Here is a 25,753-nt window from a genome sequence, read left to right on the forward strand (position 1 = left end):
CCGAAATTCTTTGGTAACCGAAAGAAACCAGTAGTACATCTAGAGTGTAACAATCATCAAGTACTGAGAAAATGAAATGAGATGAGGCTAGAGAGACAGGGAAGGGCAGGCCATATAAGTTCTTATAGGTCCACAGTAAGGAGTTTAATTTTTTTTTCTTTTGTAGTTGTATTTCTAAATGCAATTAGGAACTTCTGAAGGAATTTAAACAGCAAAGTTATATAATCTGATTTAACATTTTAAAATACTCATTCTGGCTCCTGCATGGAGAATACATTATAACGGAACAACAGTAGGTACAGGGAGATTAATTAGGAGACAAGAAATGATGGTGAGATGAAAAGACCCAGGTTATAGTTTAGATACAGGAGCAAAAGAACTTACTGATGAGTTGGCATGGGACTTGAGGGAAAGAAAGGAATCAAGAATAACTCACAGGTTATTCAAATAAGCAAATGGACCAAGAGGGAGCCAATTAGGGAACAGGAAGGGTACGAGGCTGCATTAAGTTTTAGTTTGAACATGTAAATTTACGATGTACAACAATAGGCCAGGTGCAGTGGCTCACGCCTGTAATCCCAGCATTTTGGGAGGCCAAGCCGGGTGGATTGCTTGAGGTTAGGAGTTCAAGACCAGCCTGACCAACATCGGGAAACCCCGTCTTTACTAAAAATACAAAAATTTGCTGGGTGTGGTGGCAGGAACCTGTAATCCCAGCTACTTGGGAGGCTGAGGCAGAATTGCTTGAACCCAGGAGGCGGAGGCTGCAGTGACCTGAGATTGTACGCTGCACTCCAGCCTGCGCGACAGAGCGAGACTCTGTCTTTAAAAAAAAAAAAAAAAAAAATGTACAACAATAACAAAAAAAATACTGTCAAAATAGTAGTCAGACATCAGACATAAGGGTCTGGAATTCAGGGTGGAAGATCAGATTGCTGATATATATTTGTAAATCATCAATTTACAGGAGATATTAAAAGCTATGAGGAATGACACAATCACCCAGAGAAAGAGCGTATGTAGAGAAGACAGCCAAAACTAAGGGGTTTGATTATAATATTCAGAAGGAGATAGAACAAGAAACACGAACAACAGTTACTGAAAACCCACCAGAATTAGGAAGAGTAAATAGGCAAATATGATATCATAGATGCCAAGAAAGGAAAGTGTTTCAAGAAGGAGTGACAGCCTATGTTAAATGCAACCGGGTCGAAAAACCTAGTAAGGTACTAACAGAGAAATATCCTCTAAACTGGTGAATGTCACTAGTGACTTTGATTAAAAGTTTCAGAGGAAAAGGGGGTTGAAAAGCAGATGGGGGTTGGTTAATAAATAAATGAAGTATGGCAAGAAAATGGAGATAGCATCTATCAACAACTCTTCTGAGGATTCTCGTTACGAAAGCACCAGAGAAATAAGGCAATAGCTGAAGGGGAATGTGAGATAATTGAGAGAAAATTTTTAAAGAAAGGAGATAATAAGAGTATGTTAAGGCCAAAAGAAACAATTTGGCAAAAAAAGGCAATGATAATGCAAGAGAAGGGGCAAAGTCTTTGAGAAGCTGGAAAGGGACAGCAACTACACTGACTAGCTTTTGATAGGAGCAGATACATTTCTTCCAAAATGTGTTTCTGCTTCTATCACAATGTGAGTACAGATGTTGGAAAGCTGGGAAATTATTGATAGTAGGAAAATGAGTACTTTTCATTGTGAATGAAAGGTTAGAATCTGGAAGTGTGTTAAAGTTTGAGAGACATGAAGGTGTAAAATAGTCATTTTGTACATCTGGAGAGCAACAGTGTGAGGCTGCTCTGATGCACAGTGTTGAGCACCCATTGAAATTTGTGGTCATAACTTTCTTCACTATCATTCAGTGATTCCACTGTAGACTAAGAGAAGGCAGACAATTAGGTTCAACCAGAGATGGAGTATAGCAAATTTTCATATTCCAATTGTCCCTTTCTTTGATATCAGTAAAAATGATGAAGGACATGTAAAGGGATAAACATTTACATAAAAAGGTATCCACAGCAAGGCAAGCATAGACAGAAGCATACTTTATCATTTTCTCTATCTCTATGCAGGGAAATAATAGAAATCATGGTCCTAAGCTGACATTTCCATCTACTACATTCACCCAATGGACAATTCCCAATATTCACAAACACATTTGGACTTAGGCTATGGCAAATGCAAAAGAGATTGGACAAAAAACAAAAACAGAAACAAATTAAGTCCTTACTCCTGAAACGTTGAACTCCAGAATAATGAAAAAGCTGTTATCAGAACAACTACAGTCATAACCTTCAGATGTTACATCTAACACCAAATCATTTTTCTCAATAGTGATACTGTCTTGGTAACATGGAAATGTTCTAATTATCTATAGCTTAGTCAACCAAAATTCTCTCAATAATCTCCCAGTTAAAAATATTTTCTTACTTCCTATAAATAATTTATGAGTAAAAGTACTGCGTAATGTTTCAACAATCATCACATGATCACCAAAAATATTTTTTCTTCTTCAATAATTCAAATGATTGTCATATTTAATACTTACATTAAATACTGAAATGAATTTAGCAATTTGAAATGCAGTAATTAAAATGCATTAAATAGCTTTAAAAAATAAAGTTCCAAATACTTTACTCATAAATATGTTTAAGAAACAACTAGAATTAGTTGAGATTCAGTGGAAGCTGAATGTAAGCTAGTCTTCTTGCTAAGTTTTCCTAAAAACTTATAATTGATCAATATGTTCAACAATATCACTTTAAAAATTCTTGCTTTTCCCAATTTTACCCGCTTTGAAAAACAAACTTTTAACTACTTCTGCCTTTAATTCCCAAATCTTCCTAAATATTTTATTTTTCCATAAATTAAAATGCTATGTTGACTGAGTGTGAAAACCTTGATTCTGTAGCTCAGCTTTAGCTTATTATTATGGATAAAATGTATACAGTGTTAACAGTTATGTAACTGACTCTGGCTTTTATTCCCATAGAAACTGAAAATGAATTACTAAAAGTGGTATATACTGATAAAAGAGTGCTTAAATTAAAATATCCCATATTTGGTAATCTGGCATCAGTTTCCAGAGATGTAAGAATAAAGTGACAGCTTGGCAGCTAAGCTGTTAGAAATTTTTTTATAGGTTTCAGCTTAGGCCTGCCAGCTATATTTCTAGCTGCTAATAATTCTGGCTCTATATTGAGTAAAATTCTTCCTTAGAAGAACCAAAGAAAACTATGAATAAATATCTTATTGGTTTTTATAATTACATGTATATAGTTTAAAGTACTGAGTAAACTGTAGATACATCTGTTGAAAATTACTATTATAAATACTAGCACATTCCATAGTTAGGGGAAAAAAGTTGACCATAAAGACTTATAATACTGAGAAAAAAATAGCATTTTAACAGAATGTAGAGATTTTCACTAGCATCAAGTATCAAGAAGATAAGCATTTGGTAAAATAATTCTTTTTCATGTAAATACTGGAGAAATTTTTTGGTAAATTATATGTTGTTGACAAAAGACCATATCAAATCCACCACAGAGAGTATATTAAAAGTACTGCATTATTTGAGGGAAAATAATAAAGAATATATGCAAAGTGAAACTAATACTGATATTTTTGTAATCACTTTAATATAGACATAAAATCAAATAAATCTAGAAAGATATTTTGGTCTCTAATAATCTATAATATTTAAGTCAGGCACATTAAACTATGTCAAAACACTATCTTTTGGTACTTGTACTTTTAAAATAATTGTTTTATATAAATTGAAGATTCCTGCTATTTGTTAAAATTCATGCAAGTAAGACATAATTAATTTTTGTGTTTGTTACATAACCATATATTACATGTCATTTTGATCATTTATTCCAACAAGAAGCTGATGTGATTTAGTATCTTTCAAAATAGCCAGTAAAGTTTTCATTATCAAAAATCATTAGATGAACCACAGCATACTTAGAGAGGAATATCCTCACCAGACTGATGATGTGTGTGGTGTCCAGATGCCTCAACAGACTGCCTTTGTTCACTGTCTGGAGAAGATAGCAAAGGAGCAGAATGAGGGCTTTCTGTGGGAGATGATGTCGAATGAGCCTGAGCTGACATTGTAGAGGATGTAGAAGGCTGAAGAAACTGTTCAGCTGGAGTATCTACTTCCATTGCAGTTTCACTCACTTCTAAATCAGGACTTGATGGGACCGTAGGAAGAGTTGAAATATCTGATTGACTTGTTCCACCTTCAAAACACACGTTAATGCAAATTCAAATTTTAAATATTTTCTAAAACCAACAACTCTAAACAGATATGCTCAGAAAACACATTTATATTTACACATACAAATATATAATAACCACTGGTGATTTGGCCCATTTGACAAAATAGGCCAGTCAAGAGGGGTAAAAATTTATCTACAACATATTCTTGTTAAAGCAATATTTCCAATTACATAAAACTTGTTTATACACAGAATTTTATGTATTTCCATTCTCAGAGCACATTAAAAAAAGGCTTAAAATAGGAAACCTCAGATTCTTTTACTTTACTTTGAGGAAAGCAAAAGATATCCACTAGGTCCAATGGCACCAGAAGGGACAAATTATATCCAATACCTTTTATTCTCTACTACTTCACGCCATACATGTGTGAATCATAAGAACCTTGTGATTATTACAGATGTAAAACATGGTATAATTTACATGATATAAATAAAAACTGGCTTCAATAAGTAGTTTTTGCCAGCTTTCTGATGACTTTAATTAATATTAAAAATTACCTCTGGGTCGAGATCTTCCTCGTCCTCTATTGCTTTGTGCAACCTCACTTGCTTCTTCAAACCATCTTGATAACATATCAGACATTCTCTGCATCAATGACACATTGGGACTCTGCTCTCCTATTACAATATAGGTCTTATCAGTGAGTTTAGTAATACGTCAGAATCTTTCATTAATACAAAAACCTAGATTTGAAGGGCTTTAAAATGAAAGCATTTTTTTAAAAATCAAATTTCCTAAATAATTGTATGAATGTATATAAATCTATTATAGCTTTCATCACATTTTATAGTAATTGTTTATATCAGTGACTCTCCATGTGTATGGTAAAGTTTGTTGAGAACAGGGCTCACCTCTCCTTCATCTTTGCCTATTCTTAGGTACCTCTAAACCTCCCACCTCCTACCTCAACCTAAATTTTTAGTTCTAAGAGCACCCAGCCAAGAAAGGCTCATGAATTCTAAGTTTAATAGATTAAAAGAAAGGTTTTCCCTCTCCCTAAAGCATTATAATCAAGTACAGACACAAAATAGCCTTATGTTTTTGCATGAAGTTTCCTTAAAGTCAATTTATTTTCAACATCATTTACTGTAAGCAAATTCCAGATATTTGAAATTAACTGGAACCAGAAAGTATTTTGTCTCCTCCCTCACTCCTTTTCCTCCTGCAAGTAAACAAGTTTTTCCAAGGGCATTTTCAAATTAAAAGTGTAATGTCAAATTCAAAATGTGACAACTCTATTCTATAGTCTTACAATTTAAAATGAAAATTGGTTCTTCTTACATTTTCTGTGAAATCAGAGTTTATTTTACACTTTACTGCCTTTATATAATGTAGCTCATATATTGAGAAATGTGCTTTTGATCACAAGAGATGTTTCAGAAGTCATTATAGTAAGATTTTGGTTACAGACCAATTTAATAAAACATAATTATATAGAATTATAATTCACAGATTAATTCTATTTTCAAGTGTGCTATCTTAAAGCTCCCAGGGTAGATTCTTATGTTTATCAAAGGCACTTGACAGAAAACATTTTATGTGCTAATATAAAACCTCTGGCCTGAGTTTTCATTTCTCTTAATATCTAATAGAAAGGCAAAAACTGCGAAGTCTGACAACACCCAATGTATTATGGGGCAATGGGCATTCTTATACTTTCAGTGGGAATGTAAATTAGCACATCTTTTTTGGAGAGTAATTTGATAACAACTACCAAAATTAAAAGATACTTATCCGGTGACTCAGCCATTCCACTTCTAAGAATTTATCCTAAGATATATTTGCATAAGTATACCTATATGTATAAGAATGTTCATTACAGAATCATTATAATAGTGAAGAAGCTGGAAGTTAAAATATTAATTTTAAAATACCATATACAAAGAAAAGCTGACCAAAGTATAGTTACCATCTCGTTCTCGTTCACTTTCCGGCCTTGCTCTGGGTCCAGTATCTGACCAATCACCACGAAGTCTCAAACGCTTAACTGGTGGTTGTCGCAACTAAAAAATAAGAACGGGTAAATTCTATGTAAGTCTAAAACTCATCTACTCTCAACTCTTAAAGCATACTTTATGTCTATTTATTTCCATCTCCCTACTTCTTGACTATGCAAATTAGATCTACATGAAAATATGAAAGACACTGGTATAAGCCACATCAGTCTTTTAAAGTACTCATTCTGAGGATAAATATCCACTGATGTTGACAGCCTATATCTAATATCTTCAACTTAAAGAGTCTGAACGCAACTTTGAAATCATGTATATGTGATTTCTAATCCCACCTGTATCACCTTCCAGCTGACAAAAGGAAGATATTTTTAACCATCTTGAGCCTTAGTTTTCTATTGTGATGATAAATATGGTCTAGTTAAATTACCCACATACCTAATTAACAATGGGAACCATCATTATTTTTATTTATTATTGACAATTTACTCTTCGGTTCCCAAACAGGATCTATTCCAACCCTTTATGACTTGCCTCAGGCTATCTATTCCATCCTGCTGCCCTCATTCTTGCCCTCTAACAATTTTTCCTCCTACTTCAGAGAAAATAAAAATGACATCATTTTCTTCAGCTGAATTCTAGAAATTAAATCTACATCTACAACTTTCCAACTCCTTCCAGCCTTTCTTGAAGGGTGTATCATTTATTCTATTTAAGCCTAATTTCTCCATCTGTGCTTTTTATTTCATTCCTTCAACTCCTTGAGTATCCTGCTTGACCAATTATTCTCTCTTTTCTATACCTACATCCATTTTCTCTCTTGGCTCTTTGCCACAACATGCTAAAGGTTCTTACCATTTTTAAGAAAAAAAAACAATATTTCAGCTTCATAAAATCTCAGTTTTACAGCTACAGTCCTTTCTCTTGCTATCACTTTACTCAAGCTTCTTGAGAAAATTCTATATTCAATCTACCACTCCTCCTTCAATCCACTGTAGTCAATCTTTCCACTGATTTCCTATCTTTCCACTAACTTCATTCTCACCAGTCACCAGTGAATATCAATTGCCAAGTTAATTGATCAATTATAAAAAATGTTCAATAATATGATCAATAATCGATTGCCAACTCAAAGAGCATCTTTCAGAGCTTATTTAACATGTTTATGGCACCTATCACTCTTGACCGCTCCCTTTAATGTTTACATTTTTAACTTTTTTTTTTTTCCAGGCAGGGTCTCACACTCTTGTCCAGACTGGATTGCAGTGGTCCCATCATAGCTCACTGTAACCTCCAACTCCAGAGCTAATATGATCTCCAGCCACAGCTTCCTGAGTAGTTGGTCCATGTGCCACCACAAACAGCTAAGTTTTAAAAATTTTTTTAGAGATGGAGTCTAGCTATGTTGCCCAGGTTGGTCTTGAACTCCTGGCCTCAAGCAATCCTCCCACTTCAGCCTCCCAAAGTGTTGGGATTACAGGCGTGAGCCACCACATCTGATCCATTTTAAACATTTTTGTATTGAAATATAATTCACATACCATAATATTCATAATTTTAAATTATGCAATTCAGTGGTGTATATTCATAAAGCGGTACAACCATCATCATTATATAATTCCAGACCGTTTTCATCATCCCAGAAACAAACCATCATCAGCCAGTCCCCGCTCATCCCTCTGCTCAGCTCCTGGCAACCACTAATCTACTTCCTGTCTCTGTGGATATGCCTTTTCTAAACATTTCATATAAATAATCATACAATACATGGCCTTTTGTGTTTGGTTTCTTTCACTTAGCATTATGTTTTCAAGGTTTATTCATATTGTAGCAGGTATCAGTACTTCATTTTTCATAATACCCCATTTTAGCAAGATACCCTATTCTGTTCATCCATTTGTCAATTGGTTGACGAATAAACTTATTCCACTTATTGGCCATTATGAATAATGCTGAATTGAGCATATGTACAAGTTTCTGTAGGAACATGTTTCAATTCTCTTGGGTATACAGGAGAACTACCCACAGGATAACTACCCAAAAGAATTGAAACATAGTACCTCATTTTATTGCACTTTGCTTCACTGAATTTCACAGACACTGTAGTTTTTTACAAATTTAGTGGCAACCCTGCATTGAATAAGACTATTGGTGCTATTTTTTCCAACAGCATGTGCTCATATTATGTTTGTGTCACATTTCAGTAATTCTCATATTTCAAACTTTTTCATTATTATCCTACCTACTGATGGTGATCTGTGATCAGAGACCTTTGATCTTACTATTGCAATTGCTTTGGGGAGCCACAAACCGCATCCATGTAAAACTCTGAATTTAATTGACAAATGTTATGTGTATTCTGACTGCTTCACTGACCAGCTGTTTCCCCATCTCTCTCCCTCTCGAGCCTTCCAATTTCTTGAGACACAACAATAATATTGAAATTAGGCCAGTTAATAACCCTACAATGGTCTCTAAGTGTTCAAGTGAAGGGAAGAGTCATATGCCTTTCACTTTAAATCAAAAGCTAGAAACGATTAAGCTAAGTGAGGAATGCATGTTGAAAGCCAAGACAGGCTAAAAGCTAGGCCTCTTGCACCAAACGGTTAGCAAATTTGTAAATGCAAAGGAAAAGTTCTGGAAGGAACTTTTAGAAAAGTGCTACTCCAGTGGACATATGAATGACAAGAAAACGAAACAGCCTTATTGCTGATATGGAAATAGTCTGAGTGGTCTAGAAGGAAGATCAAACCAGTCATCACATTCCCTTAAGCTAAAGCCTAACCCAGAGCAAGGCCCTAAATCTCTTCAAAGCTATGAAAACTGATAGAGGTGAGGGAGCTGTAGAATAAAAGTCTGAAGCTAACAGAGGCTAGTTCATGCAGTTTAAGGAAAGAAGCTGTCTTTCTACAACATAAAAGTACAAGGTAAAGCAGCAAGTCCTGATGTGGAAGCTGCAGCAAGTTATCCAGAAGATCTAGCTAAGATAATTGATCAAAGCGGCTACACGAAACGACAGATTTCCAATGCAGATGAAACAGCCTTCTATCAGAAGCAGATGCCATTTAGGACTTTCACAGCTAGACAGGAGTTGATGCCTGGCTTCAAAGATTCGAAGGACATGCTGGTTCTCTTGTTAGGGGCTTATGAAGTGGTGACATTAAGCAGAAGCCAATGCTCACTTACCATTCTGAAAATCCTAAGGCCCTTAAGAATTATGTTTAATTGAATCTGCTCTATAGATGGAATAACAAAGCCTGGGTGAGGGCACACCTCTTTACAGCATGTTTTACTGACTATTTGACGCCCACTATTGAGACCTACTGCTCAGAAAAAAAATTTCCTTTCAAAATACTACTGGGCGTTGACAATGCACCTGGTCATCCAAGGGCTCTGACGGAGATGTACATGGAGATTAACATTTTCACTGCATCCCATGGATCAAAGAGTAATTTCAACTTTCAGGTCTTATTTAAGAAACACATTTTGTAAGGCTACAGCTGCCATAGATAGTGATTCCTCTCATAGATCTGTGAAAAGTCAACTGAAAACCTAGAAAGGATTCACCATTCTAGATGCCTTATTAAGAACATCTGTGATTCGTGGGAGGTCAAAATAACGATATTAACAGGAGTTTGGAAGAAGTTAATTCCAACCCTAATGGATCACTTTGAGGGGTAGAAGACTTCAGCAGAGGAAGTCACTGCAGATGCGGTGAAAACAACAAAAGAACTAGAATTAGAAGTACAGACTGAAGGTGTGACTGAATTGTTGCAATCTCATGATAAAACTTTAACAGATAAGGAGTTGCTCCTTATGGATGAGCAAAGAAAGTGGTTTCTTGAGGCACAAACCACTTTCTTTGCTCATCCATAAGAAGCAACTCCTAGTGAAGATGCTGTGAACATTGCTGAAATGACAACAAAGGATCTATTATACAGTACACCACATAAACTTAGTTGATAAAGCAGCAGCAGGGTTTGAAAGGACTGACTCCAATTTGGAGAAAAGTTCTGTTGTGGGTAAGAAGCTATCAAACAGCATTACAAGCCACAAATACATCTTTTATGGAAAGAAGAGTCTATTGATGCAGCAAACTTCACTGATGTCTTATTTCAAGAAACTGTCACAGCCCCAACCTTCAGCAACCACCACTCTGATCAGTCAGCAGTGATCAACATCAAGGTAAGCCCCTCCACCAGCAAAAAGAATACAACTTACTGAGGTTCAGATGACTGTTAGCACTTTTTAGCAATGAAGTATTTTTAAATTAAGATATATACATTGATTCTTAAGATATAATGCTATTGCACACTTAATAGACTATGGTACAGCATAAACATAACTTTTACATGCACTGGGAAACCAAAAGATCTGTGTGACTTGCTTTACTGCAATATTTACTTTATTGCAATGGTCTAGAACCAAACCTGCAATATCTCCAAGAGAAGCCTGTATATCTAGGAGGGGAAGTATGGGTCATTTAATAACTCTAATTTTTTGAGGTTTCCAATTTCTCTACATGTTTGTCAACACTTGTTATTGTCTGTCTTTTTTATTTTAGTCATCCTAGTGGGTATGAAGTGATATTTCACTGTGGTTGTGATTTGCATTTCCCTGAGGACTAATAACATTGAGTATTTCCTTATGTACTTATTGCCATTTTTATTATATGTCTTCTCTGGGAAAAAAAAGTATTATATATTCAAATCCTTTACCTATTTTTAAGTTTGGATATTTGTCTTTTTATTGTTGCACTGTAAGTGTCCCTTATACATTCTGGATACTAAACTGTAACCAGACACATGATCTGCAAAACATTTTCTCCCATCCTGTGGGTCACTCCTTTTATTTTTATTTATTTTTTAAAAACAGCATTCATTGATTCTTTTTTCCTGAAAATTAAGCAGGTTTTGATAAAAACTTGGTGACACTTAACTGAATTTTCTGATTTCTTCTGGAAACCATACCTAGTAACATGAATAGAAAAAAATCTTTGCATCCTCAGTAAAGGAGACAGAAAAAAAAATCCCCATAAATTCCATATTATGTGTAAGTATGGCTAAAGGCAACTGAGGATAGTAAAATCTACACAGGAAGACATAAGTGTGTGACAGGGAATAACCAGAACAAAGGAAGCTTAATGTGGCAGCTGTGCAAATTTTCAAACAACTAATCACTCCCAAAAGGAGAGGGCTTCATCCTTCATATGAACTATTCTTAAAACAATATAATAGAATCTTGCTTCGTGGTTTCAAGAGAGAGGAATTTTTATATTACATAGCCAAATAACTGGTTTTACAACCTCAGCAATTATTTATAGAATAAAATCTTCAAATCAAAAACAATCTCAAGTTTGACTTTCTGAGTATGTGAAATAACCTAGTCAAGAATACTGAAAATGGCGTTTCATTCACCAAGTATTTTTTTGAGCACCTTTTATATGTCAGGTACTATTACAGGTATTGGAAAACAACAATGGACAAAATACACAAAAAATCCCCAACGTCACAGAATTTACAGCTCAATGGAGCAAACACCACATGAAATAAAAAAGCAAAATATACATAGGAAGTTATTGTTATGGAGACAAATAAAGTAGAAAAGGGGATAGGTAGTATCAGTTAAAGGCTGTGATTTTAAATAGGATGGTGAAGTAGGGCTTCACCAAGAGAAGGTTACATAAGCAAAGACCTGAAATACACAGGGACGAAAAAATCCAGGTAACCAGGGAAGAGCATTTCAGGCAGAGTAAATGCAAAATCCTAAAATAGAGTCATGCTTGGCCCTAGTTACTAAGCAAGTAGATGTGGTTAGAGCAGAGTAAAGAAGAGAACAGTAGAAGTAATAATTAGGACCAGATAATATAAGATCTTGAAGCCACCATTAGGACTTCAGTTTTGCTTTAGGTCAGATAGGGAGCCACTTAGAATGTTGATGAGAAGAGTGGCATGATTTAACTTATGTTTCTAAGGATCACTTTGAATGCTATATAGCTATAGGGCTGTAGCAAGTGAAAGCAGGAAGACTGGTTAGAAAGCTAGCAAAATCAACTATAAAGGGGGATAGGTCATGCCAGAGATGCTGATAGCTCGGATCAGGGTGGTAATGTAGCAAGGGTGGTGGTAAGCAGTAGTCAGATCTGGAGTATATTTTTAGGCACAAGCTATGGGGACCAGAAGAAAATGAAAGAATGAATTCAACAAAGAAGCCCAATAATGGGGTAGGGCAGGTGGTAAACTATCAGAAGTAAGAAAAGAGAGATGATAAAAAGAAAAAAGGATACAAAAATAAGGGAAAACAGAAAGTACAAAAAAAATTAAGACAAAAGAATGAACCAAAGAAAGAAGGGGCAAAAATGAAAGAAATTATTAGAGGCAGTCCTCCACAAATTGAGAAAATACAAAACTATTATGGAAACATAAGACAAAATCATACAATAAACTTTTATTCATGCTTTAAAACCTTCCTCAGGCTTTACTAATGTTCTCAATCAATATTAGTTCTACTTATACAGAACATAGTCCTTATAAATAATTCTATATTAAGTTTTACATATTTATTTACTTGTATCTCTACTTCCACTAAGCTGTGAATTCCTTAAGTAAGAGATCATGTCTTTGGCCATCCTTCATTTTCCAAAGTTTAGTAAAAGACTTGGTGTATAGTAGGCACCCAATAAATATTTGGTGAGTTAAGTTTGTCTGAATACTATCATCAAAGTTTTAGTATAAAACACCAAAACGTGTCAGAATTACAAATAAGACAGATTATTAATTTATTCTATGCATACCTCTGAATTGTTTGGTTTGTTATAAAAAGCTTTTTTTTTTTTTTTTTTTTTTTTTTTTCTGAGACTGAGTTTTGCTCTTGTCACCCAGGTTGGAGTGCAATGGCGTGATCTCGGCTCATGCAACCTCCTCCTGGGTTCAAGCAATTCTCCTGCCTCAACCTCCCAAGTAGCTGGGATTACAGGCGCCCGCCACCAAGCCTAGCTAATTTTTGTATTTTTAGTAGAGAAAGGGTTTCACCATGTTGGCCAGGCTGGTCTCAATCTCCTGACCTCAGGTGATCCACCTGCCTTGGCCTTCCAAAGTGCAGGGATTACAGGCGTGAGCCACTACGCCCAGCCAATAAGCATAATTTAAATCCACTTTCAGCATTATTTTTCTTAATTTAGTTAATGCAACAAACAAGACCAAGGAAAAGGCTCCCAGAAAAAAAAAATGTTCATGACTCAGCCTCATTCACTCTGATTATATAAATATCTTTTGGCTAAGTATTCCATGGTATCAAAACTAGTTGGCCTACTTAAAATGTCTATGGACTTCCAACTCTTTCATTATGTAACAATCACAGTTTGACTATAACTTTACTTACCCATGTATTTCAAGGGGAAATTTACATAGCAGTAACAAAATGACAGAGCAGATTTCATGTTTTCAACCAGAATAAACTCAAAAATCATTTTATTAGCCATCGTACCCTTCTTCATCAATTTCCTAATTCAAATAAATACACTGCAGTGATAAAAATCTCAAAGTATATTTATAAAGTAATCCTGATTTCTAATTTTACAGCCCTCTACACCTGAAATTATGAGGAATGAATATAGTTTTGTATCTCGTAGGAATTCCAAAATCACTGTTATTAGTAACCTTTAAAATGTATTAATAGGCATTGAGCCAATACCAAAAAGTCACCGAAAATAAAAATCAATGGTTAATTTCAAGAAACTTTTACAAGCCAAAGTTCAGAGTGAATAAACACAGGACATTATAAAATAAAAAAGCCAAAGTGAAAAACATGTTGAGGAAAGAAGCTTAACAGGTTAAAGTAAACTTTGTTCTATAGCTGTGTACTGTCAAAGATACCTTATTTCTACTTTTCCCCTTTTATAAATAATAAATTCATTATCTTCTAGTAGTTTTGTGAAAGTAATTCATTCACCTAATTTTCAATATATACAACTACTTTAACTTATCTTTTTCCCACTTGTATTTATTTTGTAAAATATACCTAGGGTTAATGTTATAAATCACTAGTATGTAACTGTGAAAGAGGCACAACTGGGAGAGAAAGGGACTGCTGTCCATATATGAAGAGTAAATGGTAATAGGCAAAAATTCTATTGATCCATGGACATACACATTTAGTCTCTTGGAAATTTATCATCATATTTTCTATTATTTTAATCGCCTTTTCTGCAAGTGTTAGCACTGTTGATCTTTCTTGCTGCTGCTGTACATCTACAAAGATAAACATTTTGCTATCAAGTATATTCTCCTTAAAAATAATTAAAAATATTTTTTTCTAAAGCCTTATCCCTAATAATTCACTATTAATTAGTATTTAGAATATCAATGATAAATTAGTGATTTATTACTAGTACTAATATTATTACTAAATATTCTTAATAATTAAGAATAGACGCTAGTAATTATTTATTATTAATTATAACACAAATTACAAAATACAAATACATTAATTATAACACAAATTACAAAATACAAATACAAAATACAAATACACAAATTACAAAATACTATTTTTGTCATTACTAATCATAATTATACATTATTAACTAATTACTAACTATAATTAGTAACTATTAGTAATTAGTAACTAATTGCTAATTATAATTATTAATAACTGATAGTAATTTATTAGCTTATATTCTTTCAAGTATGTCTCATGTTTTTTGTTTTCTGAACTGTAAGTGCCTTGAAAATTAATTTTTTTTTTTTCTTTTTGGCCTTTAGGCCCCAAGAGCCACTGAATTGTTTTCTGAATTGAATAAAGGACATAGTGTTTTTGTTGTTGTTGCTTTTTCTGAGATGGAGTTTCACTTTTATTGACCAGGCTGGAGTGCAATGGCGTGATTTTGGCTCACCACAACCTCCGCCTCCCGGGTTCAAGCGATTCTCCTGCCTCAGTCTCCTGAGTAGCTGGGATTACAGGCATGTGCCACCACGCCCAGCTAATTTTGTATTTTTAGTAGAGACGGGGTTTCTCCATGTTGGTCAGGCTGGTTGCGAACTCCCAACCACAGGTGATCCACCCACCTCGGCCTCCCAAATTGCTGGGATTACAGGCATGAGCCACCATGCCCGGCCAAAGGACATGGTTTTGAGTAAACCTACCTCTTCTCTTCTCTCTTCCGCAGAAGGAGTTTTAAGTTCTCGTGCTGTATCATCTTTCGGGTCAAAAAGATATATGTAATCTGAAGAGTAACTAACGAGAATCTCTTGACCATCTTCACTGTAACACAGAGATGTCACTCTGCAGGACTTATTATTAAGATGGGAAGGAATAAAACGGGCAACCATTCCAGTAGTCCCTCGACCTGCATAATTCCCTAAAAAAGAAACAAGAAGTTATTTAAAATTAATAATGTTTTAAAGAAAAACATTTTTTAAAACTCAATCTGAATATTACATATGTGACTTCATGTAGCAATATAAATAAAAGCCATCACGTTTATTTCTAGTAGAGGTTCTTTCTCTGTAGTCAGATTTTGTAACAAAACAAAAAAGAATATGATATAAAGGTAACACCTCTACAAAAAAATTTCATGATTGTCTGAATTCCAGATTACATATGCTTTGTTGAAATGAGTTAATCAAGGAAAATGATTTATAAATACAATCACATGAAGTCAGCTTCCACCCCAAATTAAGATAATAAATTTTTACAAAAAGCTAATACTTATTAGCATACTACATACATTAGTATGCAATGTATGCAATATCCTTAAGATGATACAACTTTTACTTTTTAAAAAAATTTCTGATTGCCATGAAATTTGCCTGTTATATAGTACAGAGTTCAGAATACTATTCCAATTTTAATTAACTCTGGTAGTCTTCAATGCAATATGATAGATAGGTATACAACTGGCACTTTGTGCCCTAGGGGCCCAGGAATGCTAAATTCTAAGAATCCCACAAAGCTGTATAACCTTGCACAATGAAGTCTTATCATGCTCAAAATGTCAACTGTGTCCACCTGTTGAGAAACAATAATTAAGCCTATTATTTCATATTATATTACTATTGTTTCCCCTAAATGTACATATCCAAATAGATTGGACTCCTCAATTATTATTAGATATGTGACTTAATGTAGCAATATAAATAAAAGCTATCACAGTTCCAAAAAGAAAGCTCTCATCTGGTATTCCCATCTCAATAATCTATGTCCATCTTTACTGACATTGTGGGTTTCTGCCCAAGTCCGCCTTTATTTTTAACAATATAAAATATGTGAAAATATGAATGTGCATTCGGGGTGTGTGTGTGTGTGTGTGTGTGTGTGTGTGTGTGTGTGTGTAATCCTGGCCTTCCTTTACTGAAAAAATGTGAATGGAAGTTGACTTCTAATTGGTTATTTTGGAAGTACTTTGATCCTATAGTGAGTGAAGGGAAGAGCACTAGTTTATATTAGATTCAAATTCAGTATTCAGCATTATTAACAGCACTTTAAGGTAAGCAGGAATAAATATATGCTACACATTAATACATACCCAAGTCGCTGTTCTAAATTTTCTTACTACCACATTTACCATTGTCTTCTTGATTGAAAAACAGCAGAGTCTCCCCAAAATTCATGTCTACACAGAACCTCAGAATGTGACCTTTACAGATGTAGTTAGTTACAGTGAGGTCATACTGGATTAGGGCCCACCTAATCCAGGGCCCACCTCACCCTAACTGGATTAGGGGTGGGCCCAAATCTAGTATGACTAGTGCCCTAAGAGGAAAATGTAAACGCAGACACACATGGGGAAAATGACATGTAAAGAGAGTGGCAGAGATTAGAGTGATTCATCTACACCAAGGGGATGCCAAGGATTGGCAGCAACCACCACAACCTAGGGGAGAAGGCATGGAACAGAGCTTCCAGTAGAAACCAATCATAAGACATCCTGATTTCAGACACTGAGCCTCCAGAAATTTAAGAGAATAAATTTCTGTTGCTTTAAGATACCCAGTTTGTGGTCATTTGTTATGGCAGTCCTGCCAAACTAATACATCAAATGTTACAACTTTTTTTTTTTTTTGAGACGGAGTCTTGCTCTGTCACCCAGGCTGGAGTGCAGTGGCGCAATCTTGGCTCACTGCAAGCTCCACCTCCCGGGTTCACGCCATTCTCCTGCCTCAGCCTCTCCGAGTAGCTGGGACTACAGGCGCCCGCCACCACACCCGGCTAATTTTTTGTATTTTTAGTAGAGACAGGGTTTCACCATGGTCTCGATCTCCTGACCTCGTGATCCGCCTGCCTCGGCCTCCCAAAGTGCTGGGATTATAAGCGTGAGCCACCGTGCCCGACCCAAATGTTACAACTTTTTAAACTGCAAAAGTATCATCCCAAAGGGTCAGAAACACTTGGTGAAATGTTATTTTTTATAATAATCCATATTAAACAAATACTATTTTCTGAAATTTTATAACAAACAAGAAATTTTAAAACTGAAAATGTCATAAAAATTTACTCTTTGAACTGACAGTCCTATACTTTCTCTAATATTATCTTCTTACCTGTAGCTCTTGTGCCCAGCATTCGCCGATCATATATTCGTACTGAGCTGTCAGAACAACCAACAGCAAGGTAATACGGTATTGGTGGGCAAATAGCAACCGATGTGGCAGCACGTCGACAGTTAATTAAAATATCCTACAAAACATAACATAATACCACTTACATACAGTTATACAGCAGAGGTGAAATTATATTTAAAATATTTTCTCATTAGTAATTAGAATAACCATTCTCAGAACTCCTAATTCAGTCAAGAATGACAATGAGCAGAAAAACAATATGGCTTTCTTTTAACTTTTTTTTCAATAATTAGAAATTATTTCTAATACATTCAGCCTATGTGAAATCAAAATAAATATACTCAATATTTCTAAGGAAGATACTCTTTTCTTTACAGTCAGCCATACAACTTCAAAACTGATTGATTTCTACCACAATATTGTAGACTTTCCTTACAAACGAAAGAAAAAATATGAAAATATTAAACTTAATTAAAATACAGATTTTTAAAATGATCAGTATTTGAGCAATTAAATACATTCTAAAAAGGAAAAAATAAAAATTACTTTCAAATATAAGACTGAAAATACTGAGTAATTATACTAGAACAGCGCCAGCTACAAAAAGATGGTAATAATCCAAGAAACTCATATTTATGTGACCACAATTAAAACTGTCTAAACTAGCTACATTTCATACAATGTTATAATACAATTTGAATTATTTCTCAAAAATGCCTGTTAAATATTCCCATACTCATGAATAATGAATATCTTTAGAAATGTAAAAAATTCAAAATTACCTATATAATGTATCACTAAGTCATTAGTACCATTAGAAATGCCTGCTATTATTGGTCCACTTGACAGCAAAGACAGAGTTATAATCCACCTATGACAAATCTCTCATACTGTCTATAACTATTGATTATTTATATAGTATTCATATTTTTTTTCTTTTTGAGACATGTCTTGCTCTGTTGCCCAGGCTTACAGTGGTGTGATCACAGCTCACTGTAACCTCAAACTCTTGAGGTCAAGTGATCCTCCTGTCTCAGCCTCTCAAGTGGCTAGGACTACAGGTGCACACCACCATACCAGGCTAATGTTTTAAAAAAACTTTTGTACAAATAGGGTCTCACTATGTTGCCTAGGCTTATTCATAATATTTTAATTGTAATCATTGCTATTAAAATATAACAAAAAATTAACTTCTATATTTTATACTTCTTTTTACTTATAAAACCTTTCTCCTTAACCAGCTCAAAAATAAAGTACACATATAAATACAAACCCTGCAAAAGACAGGTCTTACTATGTTATTACTTATCTCTGTAGAAGAATTAGAAATTGTAAGAGCTAGTACCCCAAACATATATACTGAAGGTACTCTGTTGATTCCATACTGTCTTGTCTAATGACTCTCACTCCTCATTCTTCTCAGTAATTTTTTTTTTTGAGATGGAGTTTTGCTCTGTCGCCAGGTTGGAGTGCAGTGCAACCTCCGCCTCCTGGGTTCAAGAGATTCTCCAGCCTCAGCCTCCCGAGTAGCTGGGATTACAGGCATGTGCCACCACACCTGGCTATTTTGTATTTTTAGTAAGAGACAGGGTTTCTCCACGTTGGTCAGGCTGGTCTCAAACTCCTGACCTCAGGTGATCTGTCCACCTTAGCCTCCCAAAGTGCTGGGATTACAGGCGTGAGCCACTGCGCCCAGCCCCTCAGTAATGTTTTTAAGTCAATTTAACCTTATACTTTATTCAATTACTAATCTTAGAACATTACTCTCATTACATAGAATTCATTAAACAAATGCCTTTCATTCTAAGTTTTTAGTAGTTAAGGATTACTCTAGTTACCAGTTTTTCTTTACACTCTCTGCTTCATTTCACTTTTATACATAAAGGAGAAGTTTTACTAAGGAAAGAGTACTTTCACATCTTATCAGACTTGTTTTCTTATTTTCCTGGGGGTTTTGTTTAGAAAAGCACAACTAAATCTTACTACACTGAAACACTAAAATAGTTTAAGAGAGTTTGCAATAACAAAATTTAGTACCCACCACTTACTCTAAGGAACAGGTATATCAAACACCCCTAATAACCTGATATTTAAACTTATTTCTGAGTTTAGTTCAATGCTTCCCTATTTGCATATCTGTGTATATACAAATACATAACAAAAAAACTGATTAAACTATATATTTAAAGCTTTTTTTGTTTAGTTTTGTTTTGTTTGAGATGGAGTCTCGCACCGTCACCCGAGCTGGAATGCAGTGGTGTGATCTCGGCTCACTGCAACCTCCACCTCCCAGGATCAAGCAATTCTCCTTCCTCAGCCTCCCGAGTAGCTGGGATTACAGGCACCTGCCACCACGCCTGGCTAATTTTTTGCATTTTTAGTAGAGACGGGGTTTCACTGTGTTGACCAGGCTGGTCTCGAACTCCTGACCTTGTGATCCACCTGCCTTGGCCTCCCCAAGTGCTGGGATTAGAGGCATGAGCCATCGCACCCAGCCTAAAGGTTTTTCAATTTCTACTTTTTGTTTTATTTCTCTGTTTCAAATATATAAAATAATCTTTTTCCCCTAAAGCATGTTAACCAGTTGGTAACTGGTTTATTTAGCAAGTACTTAACGTGATTAATAGTAATACCTTTTTTTTGTAACTTTCAGTAAAAATATATTTTGAATAGTACTTTCTTATTTCATTTACTACTTCAAAATGATCCAAGGAAAAACTACTGTGCTCTAAATAATGTATGTCACGAAAAATCACTTGGAATTACTTGTCTGGGGTCAAAAGACTGAATGATTTCTCAGGCCTTTTATAAGTTTAAAATAGTATTAAAAGCCAAACACGGTGGCTCATGCCTGTAATCCCAGCACTTTGGGACGCCAAGTCGAGAGGATAACTTGAGCCTAGGAGTTTGATGCCACCAGCCTGGGCAATATGGCAAGACCTCCTATCTACTACAAATAAAAAAAAAATTAGTTGAGCATAGTGGCACACACCCATAGTCCCAGCTACTTGGGAGGCTAAGGCAGGAAGATTACTTGAGCCCAGAAGATTGAGGCTGCAGTGAGCTAGGATTGCACCACTGCACTCTGGCCTGAGATGACAGAGTAAGACCTTGTCTCAAAAAATAAATCAATTAATTTAATTAAATTGTATTAAAGCATAAAAAACTGATAGTAGAGATATTATCTTTAGGAAAGTGGGCTAAATTTGAACAAACATGTTGATGGCATGGTATCTTATTATTTCTTTTTAAAAAAGATAACATGTAATAATTGGTTTAAAAGACAGGAGAAAGAAAGACAAGAAACTACCACAAGCTTTTATAACTGCTATTTGATAAGTCGAAGTTGTTTCCATGAGTAAATGAGATACACTGATATAAATTCTTCGGGTTTTTATAATATTAGAGAGTATATACTGAACAATTTTATTTGAATTTTCATAAATATATTTTAAATGTACAATTAAAATATAAGTTCCCCAACTTCAATATTAACATTTTATATTTTTCAATTTCTGATTATAAAATATATGCTTATTAAATATTTTAGCAAAACAAAAATTTAAAAATTCACCCATAATCTTACCATCCACATAACTTACTGTCCAGTTTTAATTATAACCTTAATTTTTTCTGCATCATTTGTATAAAAATTTAATTCTTACATCTTTACAATCTTCTTTTGTGCAGCTAGTTTTGATGCGTGTATCAAACCACCTAACAGTTCCATCTTCACCACAAGAGAGAAAAGTGTAAGGGTCATTGGGTACAGTCATAATCTGAAGATGAAAAGAAAAGTGCAGATAATCATACTGAACATTTAAACAGACGGCTCTGAAAAACATTCCTACTATTTCATAAAATGATTAAGGTAAAGGTTACAAAAACAATGCATTTTAGTTACTCATGGCTTACCCATACTATGATTCAGAATGGTACAATACAGATAGAAATAGATAAGAAGTAATTGTTGAATTAATATGATTCAGTACTTTGAAGATTAGCATTAACTTCAGATAAAAAGTTATTTGAAGTTATAAACCTCTAACAACTAGGGAAGAATGATTCTCCCCTAGGTAGCTTGTTCAAACTATTCAAAGCTTAATTTTTATGTTTTATCTATGTGAATTTATAATTGTACAATAAATACGTAAGCAAATCTTCTTCTCTGGTAATGTTTAAGAAAACTGTGGGATGCTGAAATAATTTAAGTGCGTAACTCACCTCTCAGAAAAATTTTAATTGTGGTAATGGTTATACAACATGAATATGCTTAATGTCAACGAAATGTACTCTCAAAACAATAGTTTAAATGTCAAACTTTATATGTATTTTACTACAATAAAAACCTTTTTTAAAGAAGTACAATATTTTAGATATGCCTGTATCCACTTCTAATTTAGCAATGACAATATTGTAAGTTGAGGCTCTCTATAAACCCTGCCTCAACAAGTTCTTCTCTCCCTATGTCCCAAAGACCCAGTACCGGTCCGTAGCCTGTTAGGAAGTGAGCAGCAAAGCAGGCAGTGAGCAGCAGGTGAGCGAGCATTACCACCTGAGCTCCACCTCCTGTTGGATCAGCAATGGCATTAGATTCTCATAGGAGCATGGACCCTATGGTGAACTGTTTCTCATAGGTTGTGCACTCCTTATGAGAAGCTAATGCCTGGTGATCTGAGGTACAACAGTTTTAAACCCCACTCCATGTCCATGGAAAAATTGTCTCCTGTGAAACCAGTTCCTGGTGCCTCTGCTATACATGGTTTTCTGTATACAATATTCCTATGTCTGAAACACTGTATATATGAAAGGTGTTCAAACTCAGCCATCAAGGAAATGTAAATTACCACCACAAAGACATACAGCTATACCATACCAGAATAGCCAAAATGAAAGGACTTATAATACCAAGTGTTGATGACAATGTGGAGTAATGGAACACATTGCTGATGGGAGTATAAAATGGTACAATCGCAATGGAAAACTATGCATCAATATCTATTAAAGCTGATCATATGCTTCTCCTATAACCCAGCAATTCCACTAAAAATAAACGCCTGCATGGGGCATGTAAAAACATGCACTAGAATGTTCATAGCAGCACTATATTAGCCAAATACTTGAAACAACCCAAATATCCAACAATAAACTGGGATTAAATTGTTATCTATTGCTAAAATAAAGTACTAAATCATCAGTAATAATGAACAAATCATTACTATTCCCAGCAACATAAATGAATCTCACAAACCTTCTGTGTGAAAAAAGCCAGACACAAAAGAGAAGGCACAGTATGATTCTCATTTTTATAAAATCGTAAAAAGGCCCAAACTAACCTGTACTTTTAAGAACCTAGAAAGCAGTAAACCCTTTGAGGGGGCACAAATGACTTACTGGGGGCTGTTTCTTGTTCTAGATGCTGAGTACCTATATATTTCACTTTGTGAAAATTAACCAAGTTGCACAAATACACGATGCCAGCACTTTTCGGTAGGTGTTTTATACTTTTTAAAAATTTACTTGGAAAACTTTTGTCTTAAAAGGTTTACTATTATTGTGGTAAGCAGAATAATGGTAGCCCAAAGATATCTACATCCTATTTGTTAGAACCTACAAATACTTTACCTTAGACTGCAAAAGGGATTTTGTAGATGTGATTAATTAAGGATTGTGACCATAAGATTATCCTAAATTATCCACAGAGGCCCAATATAATTACAAGGGTCTTACTGAGCAAAACAAGGCAGGAGAGTCAGAGTCAGACAAGGAGACAAGATGATGGAAAAAGAAAAAGAAAGAGATCTCAAGATGCAATGTTGCTGGGTTTGAAGACAGAGGAAGGGGACTTGCTCCAAGGAATCCAAGTAGCCTCTAGAAGCTGGAAAAGGCAAGACCAGAAGGAATACACACTTGCCAACACTTCGATTTTAGCCCAGTACACCTTATTTCAGACTTCTGACTTCCAGAACAGTAAGATAATAAATTTGTTACTTTAAGCCACGCGCACACACACACACACACACACTCTACACATACACACTCACACACACACACACACACACACACACACACACACACACACGACATGGTTTGGCTGTGATCTCACCTAAATCTTATCTTGAATTGCCACGTGTTGTGGGAGGGACCTGGTGGGAGGTAACTGAATCATGTGGGCAGGTCTTTCCCATGCAGTTCTTGTGATGGTGAATAAGTCTCACAAGATCTGATGGTTTTTAAAATGGGAGTTTTCCCACACAAGCTCTCTTCTCTTGTCTGCTGTCATGTGAGACATGCCTTTCACCTTCCACCATGACTGTGAGGCCTCCCAGGCACACAGAACTGTAAGTCCAATAAGCCTCTTTCTTTTGTAAACTGTCCAGTCTCGGGTATGCCTTTACTAGCAGCATGAAAATGAACTAATATAATATATAATTTTTAATTTACCAAACTTCAATATATTAATGTCCTTTGCTTCAATTGAACCAATTTTGCAATGAACACAGAATAATAAGATTTATACACTGCAAAAAATATATAAAAAGTATATTCAACCTAAGTAAGTATATATTTCAAGGAAAATGAGAATTTTTACTCATTTCATATTTGTGAAAATGTAATTAGTATTCCATCTAATCATGTCAGCAGTTTACTTAAGAAACTATTTTATCAGTAAGAAATATTTATGTAATTTATTGACTTAGCTTTGATGACTTTATTAAGTAAAATGATTACTTTTGCTTTGTATACTACTGTCTATAAATGAAATTATTGGAAGCATATATTTCCAAGGATATTTATTTTTAAAAACTAGAATACTGAATTTGTTAATCAAATTAATGAACTATGAGCTGTACTCATACTGCTGTTATAAAATTAAATTATTAAAACACATATCTATTTCTTATAATTAATGGCTTTATAAGATATGTTCAGAAATCTGCATCATTTAGGAACCTTTCCTCACGATTTAACCTTCCTCAAGAAGGAGGGGAAAGGTATAAGAATGTTACAGAAGAAGCACTTCTCCAATGGCTGAATAAGACCTCTGAAAATATACTTCTTCATAAAAGCACTGACAACACTACAAAATTTCAAAATCAACTTTTTTAAAACTGTGAAACTTAACCAAGGGATTAGAACAATCCAAGAAACATTTATTCAAGACAAGTAACTGAATCTCAGAAAGAATAGTGAGCTTTGAGCCACTTTAACTTGCAGTATTTTCCCTAAGTCAACAGCAGCCTTGTGACTATGGTAGTTGTAAAAAACAGTGAACTTCACAGCCACTGTAAGTCACAAAACAAGTCTGAAACTCCCAATGCCCTATCCTCAAAGACTTATCACAATGTAATCTGTCCTTAAGTTCCCTGGAAAAGCTGCCTTTTAAGGACTTACATGAATCTGACCATATTCAACCCCATCCTGAGGGTGCTTGTCAAAAATAATCAACAGCAATGATTTAACATCACAGTTGCTTGAGGCAGTAATACTAGGTGAGGCAAACAAGAAGCTGACCAGAAAAAGTTAAAAGTAAAAGTAAGAATCAGACATTAATAGAAGAATTTGAAAGCAACAAAATATTTCTGGGAATTTAGAAATTATGCACATGTATAAGGATGTGCACATGCCAAAGAAGGACCCAAGAAGGCCCTACTCCATCTCTGGCTGACCTTGAGGCTCTGAACAAGCAAGAAGTGAAAGCTAAGGCAGAGTTGTAAATTTCCAGGCCACTTGAAGGCAACCCAAACACACAGACCCCTTTGACAAAGACTGGAAGGCTTACTGGTTCAAGGCATTTAAAGAAATCTCTATCTAATCCTTAGCTGATAACTAAGCTAACCAAGCACAGACTCCAGTGCCTACACCTGAAAAAGAATGCAGATTTAACAGAATTAGTCTAGGAAAATCACTAAACAAACAGCAACGACAGCAATAAAC

At 34.9% G+C, this 25,753-nt stretch overlaps 1 protein-coding gene across 6 annotated transcripts in view; it reads right to left on the reverse strand.

The window, feature by feature from the left end:
* The window catches only part of DCAF6 (DDB1 and CUL4 associated factor 6), a 139,272-nt gene that overhangs the window by 66,321 nt on the left and 47,198 nt on the right, over positions 1-25,753 (reverse strand). For all 6 annotated transcript variants that reach the window (XM_030824021.1, XM_030824020.1, XM_030824025.1 and 3 more), the window contains exons 5-10: positions 21,481-21,594; positions 17,795-17,930; positions 15,398-15,612; positions 6,212-6,305; positions 4,800-4,919; positions 4,002-4,262 (exon numbers count right to left, since the gene is read on the reverse strand). In XM_030824021.1, the coding sequence (XP_030679881.1) occupies positions 4,002-4,262; positions 4,800-4,919; positions 6,212-6,305; positions 15,398-15,612; positions 17,795-17,930; positions 21,481-21,594 (940 nt within the window). The remainder of the gene's footprint in view (positions 1-4,001; positions 4,263-4,799; positions 4,920-6,211; positions 6,306-15,397; positions 15,613-17,794; positions 17,931-21,480; positions 21,595-25,753) is intronic.

This window comes from Nomascus leucogenys, chromosome 12, assembly GCF_006542625.1.
Source record: "Nomascus leucogenys isolate Asia chromosome 12, Asia_NLE_v1, whole genome shotgun sequence".
Lineage (NCBI taxonomy): Eukaryota > Metazoa > Chordata > Mammalia > Primates > Hylobatidae > Nomascus > Nomascus leucogenys.